This window comes from Dendroctonus ponderosae, unplaced genomic scaffold (genome assembly GCF_020466585.1).
Source record: "Dendroctonus ponderosae isolate FM_Combo_2020 unplaced genomic scaffold, Dpon_F_20191213v2 Dpon_F_20191213_2, whole genome shotgun sequence".
Taxonomy (NCBI): Eukaryota; Metazoa; Arthropoda; class Insecta; order Coleoptera; family Curculionidae; genus Dendroctonus; species Dendroctonus ponderosae.
In genome coordinates this window covers 608,323-615,917 of record NW_026018165.1, presented here as the reverse complement: position 1 = coordinate 615,917, position 7,595 = coordinate 608,323, and the positions used below count along the sequence as shown (strand labels likewise).

Below are 7,595 nucleotides of genomic sequence, written 5' to 3'. Positions count from 1 at the left end.
TCGGTGAGAGTTTTGATGACTCCTCTCTTTTGACTGGGGTGATGGTTTGAACCACTGTGCAGGTACCGGTCGGTATGTGTCGGTTTCCTGTACACAAAAGTGTCATTCATGTTGTTTGGGGCCATGGTCTGACTGAACTGGAAGACTTCCTGAGGCACCTCATCTCAATAAACTCTAAAATTCAATTCACTATGGAAGTGGAGAAGGATGGGCGACTGCCTTTTTTGGATGCCTTGGTGACCAGAAAAGCCAACGGAAAGCTGGCGCACACGGTGTACAGGAAACCGAGTTATAGCTGAATTCTTGGCCAGAGTGGTCAATGACTGCTTCAGGTTCTCGTACTTCCCAACAGCTTGGAAGATAGGAACATTTATCATCATCCCCAAAGGGAATATTATTAACAAAGACCCTAAAGCGGTTCGTCCAATAACACTATTATCCATTTTTAGTAAGATGCTGGAACACTTCATAAAAGGGGAACTAATCTCAAATCAAACCAATGGCGAATTACACAATTGCCGACAATTTGGCTTCGTTAAGAACAAGAGCACCACTGATGCTATTAGTCTGGTACTGAACGATGCAAAGAGCGAGCATAAGTTCAAGGTAGCAATATTTATAGACATAAAGGGAGCTTTCGATCACCTATGGTGGCCGGCGGCTCTCGATGCACTTAAGAGGCTTAATCCTCCACGTAACATATATCAGTTACTACAAAGCTATCTGACTGATAGAGAGATATCGTACACATGTGGCGCAACAGAAGTGAGGCGTATTCTAGAAAAGGGATGTTTGCAAGGATCGAAGCTGGGACCGAACATATGGAACATGATTGTGGATCCTTTGCTGGAGGCATTTGAGTGCAATGACAAGGCAAATATTGTGGCTTATGCGGATGACTTGTGCATTACCACATGGGGCAGCAATAGAAATCTATTGGAAGAAAACATCTCCATGGCTCTTAGGACACTAGAAGAATAGGCAGAGCGACAGAGGCTTTGTTTCTCCGTCTCTAAGTGCAAATATATGGCCTTTGGGGCGAAACTATCCCGAAAAGCCATAGTTAGGCTGAACACACTGCCGATGGCCAGAGTTAAAACATATTCATATTTAGGCATAATACTTGATGATAAATTGAGCTACCTCAATCATCTTGCACACATAAGCTGTAAAGCTAAGGGAATATTTCAATGGCTAAGACGAGCCACCAGTAGACTATATAGAGTATCAGACTCTACACTTAGCACTATATTCTATAGACGAATAATGCCATTATTTACATATGGAGCGGAACTATTCGAGCATAGATTGCAATTATGCAGAAGCAAAGTCAAGCTTAGCTCCGTCAGGGGCGTAATATCAAGAGCCATCATTGGCGCCTATCGCACAACATCCACAGAGGCAGCCGCTGTGTTGGCCAATATTCCTCCTATCGAGGAGCTCATATATGAGTACTTAGACACAAGCAGACACCGAAAATGCCTAGAAATACGAAGAGGCACATGGCACATAGAAGCTAATCCAAGACTAAGTAAAAGAGCACTCAAGGAACAATTGAAAGAAAGAACAATAAACACATGGCAAGAGCAATGGAGTGACGCAGAGACAGGAAGGGGTACTTTTCAATTCCTCCCGGATGTATTCTGTAGACAGAGCATCAATATCTCCTGCAACAAAAGAACCGTCCAAATGCTAACAGGACATGGTCAGTTCAAGATCCATTACCAGAGGATCGGCAAAAGCACTACTGCCAGCTGCGATCAATGTGGAAGCATGGAGAGGGACGACCCGATCCACAGAATCTTTCATTGTAAGCACTATCTCCACCTAAGGCAAGAAATCAATTCCATTATAGGGGACCACTACACGGAGTGGAGTACACACAGAACCAGAGGCATGACAAGGGAAGAACTTCCATCGGGAGCCTATCACCAAGAGGCAGACTCCACACTTCAAAGGATAGGACCAAGACTCGTCTTGCAACTCCTATCAGACGTAGGCAACATCGACTTCCTGGCTGAGTTTGTAGGGTGACGCTACCAGCAAGACAGTAAGTTAAGTTAAGAATAAACATATGTAAGACCTAAGAAAACTTGTTTCATTTTCCTTATTTGCATTAATTCGCAGAGTTCAGTTTAATTTTTTCGTTCAAACCACATAAGAAAAGTGCATATTTATTTTAAGCATATAAAGGAGGGTATTTGGAACCTCCTGGGGAAACCCGTTAAGAGGTGGACCCTATCTCCTTAAAGGATCTAATTAATGGAAGTAAGCCACAAGACAGAAAGGGACAAAACTAAATAAGCATCAATCAGACCTACAGTCTACTTCTATTCCAATCACTTTGTTGTATCTCGCATCCACACTCTAGAACCTATCCAATCCTAATCGGGGGCACTTGCAGTCCCCTTCAGGAGCTGTAAGTGTCTAATCGAAAAATGGTTATTATGCGGTCCTGAATGACAAGAAGAGTGGTTTGTCACTTGAGTACATATTCGAATGTTTATATTTCTTAAACATAGCAATAAAATTACATTCCTCGTTTTTGATACTTTTTCCTTGCCTCAGACATTGCTGTTAAAGAAGGGTTTTTGATTACGTTACTTAAAAACTTTTAATAAATCAATGTAAACTAATATATAAAAAATATCATGTATAATAAATAACCAATCCTGCTAAGTAGTTTCCACGTTTCACAAGAATTAAATCTGTAAACTTCTTTATCTCAAAATGTATAAAATGTGACATTCCTCGTTTTTCCCGGTTGTGCGGTAAATACAATTGAAGATTCAATTATATCTACAACACAGTATGAAGCTGAAGATCTTTTTTTCATATTGCATTATACAAACATATAACGAGACTCCTAGATAGAGTAGTGTCTATCTTTGTTTCGTTCGTTGCATTATATCTTGGAACCGAAACTAACTGAAAAAAAAACCGAAACCGGAACTGACCTGAATTCGAAAATATTTTCTAAACCGGAACCGTACCGGAACCTAAACTTTAAATTTCGTCTCGTACCGAAACAGATATTTCGATTCGGTCCGGATCCTTCCTACTAATACCGGTTTCAGAAAATTTGCTATAAAAGATTATAAAGTAAGCATCTTGTTGACGGCGAATGCGAAGGCCACCGCCGGATCACCTAGATAATTACCAAAAAGTCATACATTGGGTGGTATTATTTACTTAAATAACATTACGTTCACTGGAAAATGTGTTTTAGTTAATTCGTGCTATTTACTTTGTACTTCCTTATTTCACTAATTATTGCGATTGGAAATTGGGTAAATAACTGGTTCTGTTAAGCCCACCCAAAGTTGATGCCGGTCATTTGATAAAATCTCATATTAAAGGGCCTGAAAAAATCCCGCAATCTCTGTAAAACTACCGGATTCACATAAGGGTGGTTCCTTCCTTTTGTTTTGCCCAAGCAGTGTGGCGCACTATGCCCCTCACTTTTAAATAAGCACGGAAAACCTTTCGTTGTATTGAAATAAAAATGTTTTTCGGTAACTACGCGCTTTAAACCTAAAAAGTCTTGAACTCGTTTGAGTTCGATGGCAGGATCTAAAATTAATCGCTCACCACTAATGAATAACAGCTGAGACAAGGGGAAGAATTTCAGCCACCTGGTGAGATATTTGTAGTAAAGACCAAGCTTGACAGGACCCCAAGAAGTGTCCACAATACTACCAACAGTGCCATTAATAAATACCATTTCTTCGAATGTCTTCATCTCGGGTTTTTTTGACGCAGCTTGTGTATAGTCGGAGATAGCTCTAAATAGAAAGTATGCATTTTAGTTGATCAATTTACTCTACTAAAACCTAAATGTTATAATTCTGGCAAACTCAAATCACAATTGTAAGCAAAATAAAGTTAAAAATAAAGTTTATAAGTTGTTGTATAATTTTGTTTTTGGACGTAAAAACTTAGTTTTTAAAAAACGTTTATTTTTACAAACCAAAAATAGATTTTTCAATAGCGAACTAACTACCTTAACTGCTAACTTAGGACTAATTTCCACATGCCGAATGCGCAGCTTATATAGTGATTAAATGCTGCATCGACAGTTATGGATTAATACCCAGTGGTCTGCGTAAGTGGTCATATAAATGTATTCTTAAAAAAGTACTAAATAAAAAATTACATAATGTTTTATGTGTATACAGTGTGTAATAACAAAATTAAATTCGTTGGTAGGAATGAAAGCCTTTGACGATGTAACTGATATTAGGCCAGGAGAATTACGACGAACATTTTCAAATATGGCTCTAACTTATATAAATCCTTGAATTGCTCGGGAATGGTTTACCAATTGAAAATATCGAGGTGCGCCAGCTTGAAAAGGTGTGCTATTTGCATAAACAACGAATCAACCAAGGGAATAAACCCTAATAGTAAATTCTGGTTTTCCAGGTTGGAGATTCTTAGGTAAGGTTAGCAACCTGTCTCAAGGTTGCAAGGCTCAAGAAATCGAGGTGCGCCCGCTTGAAAATGTGTGTTTATTTACATAAACAACGAAAAAGTGAAATAATGACAAAATCGCGTTTTTTCCCGGGAAACAATCGCATATAACTCGGTAAGTATGCATTTTGGAGAAAAAATGTATACTTATAAATTTGTTCGTTATGCAATTTGCTATTAAGATGGAATTTTGTCCCATGTCCGTAGATTTGAAATGTTCGCTTTGAAATGCTTTTCTTCTTCTTCCTCTTTATCTGGGCGCATCGCCTGTTTGATTCCGGTTCATTTGAAGCAGTTTCTGCGAGGTTGATTGCCAACTGACTAACAATCGTTTTGGTGGTCATCCCACCCAGTCTTCTCCCATGTGGTGTGGTGTTTTGTACTATCTTGGCTATTCTGTCGGGACTCATTCGGTTCACATGCTGGTTCCATTCTCTTCTGCTTTTCCTTGTCCTTTGACTACGCTGTCGGTTTGGCACCTTTCTCATATGTCTTTAATTGTTTGCCTAACGTTAATTATGTGTGTCCTGTTATTGCTCTTAGGGTCTTCATCTGAGTTGTTCTTAAGATTCTCTTTGTTACTGAAGTTTCAGCTCTTGCTTCCGCACCATATTCCGCGTCGTCATTAGCTGTACACATTTTCGATTTGCAATATATGCTTCTTCTTCTTATCTCGCCGTCTCCTTACGAAGGTTGGCGATCTTTGGACAGTGCGGTTTTGAAAACTGCTGCTCGAAAAGCCTCTGTGGATGTGCGCCCAAACCACCTGCGGATGTCTTTCAACCATTAGTTCTGGCGTCTTCCGATGGATCTTTTTCTCGAATCTTCCCTTTGATGATGAGTTTCAGGATTTCGTATCGGCTGCCCCTCATATGTCTAAGATACTATGTTTTCCTTTCTTTTATCGTCTGTAGCAGTTCCTTTCCTTTGTTTATACGTGTTAGAACTTTCATATTGGTTATCCTCTGTATCCAAGAAATTCTTGGCATGCGCGTCGATAGAGATACATCATAAATTCGTCGATTCCAGGGTCCAGCTCTCACTGCGGTATAGAAAGACAGAGAACACATAGCAACGGAGCATGCGTGTCCTGAGCTCTAAGCTCAATTGTAATCCAGTAAAGAGTTTCATACTATCAACGACCTTCCTCGCCTGTTCTATTTTGGCTCTGGTTTCACTTTTAGAGTCACAGTCCTGATCTATCGAGGGATCCAGGAGGAGACCTACTCTATCTCATCTATGGTCTTGGTTTTGGATATGTTCATGGAAAGACTATTTTATGAATCATTCTCTGTAATTCACTTGGATTGCTGGCTATGCGGACGGTGTCATCCGCGTATCTTAAGTTATTTATTACCTTCCCATGCACTACTATTCATCCTGTTGTTTCGTCAAATGCTTCTCTGAATATTGCCTTATTGCCTCCGAGTATATGTTAAAAAGAAGGGACGACCAGACGCAGCCCTGCATCACTCCCCTCATGATCTAGACGTTTCCTGACGTTTTGCCGTTTATTCGGATTGCGACCGATTGCCCCCAATATAGGTCACCAATCACACGAATGTTCCTATTATCGATACCTGTAGATGTTAAGATATGTATTCGTTTTTCGTGTTTAACGCAGTCAAATGCTTTGTGATAGCCTATAAAGCATGCGTATACGTCAATATTCATATCTCTACATCTTTGTGCTAAGACTTTCAGAGACAAGAGGGCTTTTTGTATGCCAACCCCATTCCGGAAAAACTGGGTATCGTTAACTTGGGTCTCGCATTTGTGGTAAATTCTTGTGTGAATTACTCTTAAGAAGGTCTTGAAGGCATGTGACATGAGACTTATCAGGCGGTAGTCGTCGCAGTTCGAGGAGCCATCCTTTTTGGGTAGGGTGATGAACGTAGATCTCAGCCAGCTAACTAGTATCCTACCACTCGAACATATGCTGTTGAATAGTGATGTTAGAAGATCAAGACCTGATTTGTCGTTCTCTACCATAATCTTCAGAGTTTCAGAATATATGTCATCTGAACCATTTGCTTTTTCGTTTTTTTGTAGTTTGATAGCATAAGTAACTTAATTTTATGTATTTTTAGGTCCGATTTCTTCAGCATCGTCGCTTTTTGGTGGAAGGTTAGATCTGTTGAATCTATGCTTAGGTGTTCATGTGCTCATCTAAGATGCCCTGATATTTTTTATTATTATTTTCTATTGCCAGTTTGCAGCGCAGGGGTTCATTTGCTATAGTCATGCATTTGGTCTTGTTTATGGAGGTTTGCATGTTAAGTTTTCGTGCCTGTTTGTTAAAAGCTTGTAATATGTTTTGGGGGTCATCTTCTGATTCCGCGATAAGTACTGCGTTGTCGGCATAGCATAATATGTTTATTTTATACATTCTCATTCGACATCTTAATCCAGTGTGCTTTGTGGCTTTAACTAATCCGTCCATGATTGTGTTAAATAACACAGGGCTGAGGCTGTGGCCTTGGCGAATACCTGTTGTTGTTCGGAGGTGCTGTATTAGTGTCGAGTTTGCTCGTATTTGCGTTTGTGTGTCACTACTTAGATCCTTAAGCCCATTTTCATCAGAAACAAGCGAAACGCAGTTTGACGAAATTAAGTTTATGTTAAACGCCGAAATTAAACTCGTTTAACAACGGACCGTTTTCACCAGCGCTTCGGCACGTTTCATAAACTGCGTTTATTGAAACGCAGTTTAAGAAACTGCAAACACTGGCATCGTTGCAAAAGTGAGAAATATTACGATTCTCATCGCAAAATCATCTTATCAAGAAACCATTTGGGTCCATGACGTCAATAATCCGTTATCAAACCCAATTTTTCTGCTCGAACTAACCGTAAAATTCAGGAAGGAGATTTTACTGGGTAAAACATCTTGGCTGGAATCTCACAAAACCCAGAACGCTAGAACATCAGCTCTATCGCGGAGCTCATCCCATGTACAATTGGATGTGATGTAGTTGTGCTGAAAGCCTTAAAATCTCTAGCAGAAATTTGTATTTCTGTGACATGAAACCGCAAAGCACCGAGAAGTTGGCTTATCGGCGACACAATTACAGACAGGACAGACAAAGTACATAAGTAACAATCAAATGTTCGTAGACTTC

At 39.9% G+C, this 7,595-nt stretch overlaps 1 protein-coding gene across 3 annotated transcripts in view; it reads right to left on the bottom strand.

Annotated features, from left to right (window-relative positions):
* LOC109539423 (heparan sulfate glucosamine 3-O-sulfotransferase 3A1) overlaps positions 1–7,595 on the bottom strand; it is a 43,549-nt gene that overhangs the window by 13,787 nt on the left and 22,167 nt on the right. For 2 of the 3 annotated variants that reach the window (XM_019907145.2, XM_019907144.2), the window contains exon 5: positions 3,592–3,785. In XM_019907145.2, coding sequence (XP_019762704.1) covers positions 3,592–3,785 — 194 coding nt within the window. Of the gene's footprint in view, positions 1–4; positions 3,786–7,595 lie in introns of those variants that run through there. The other variant, XM_019907143.2, reaches the window with a different exon arrangement.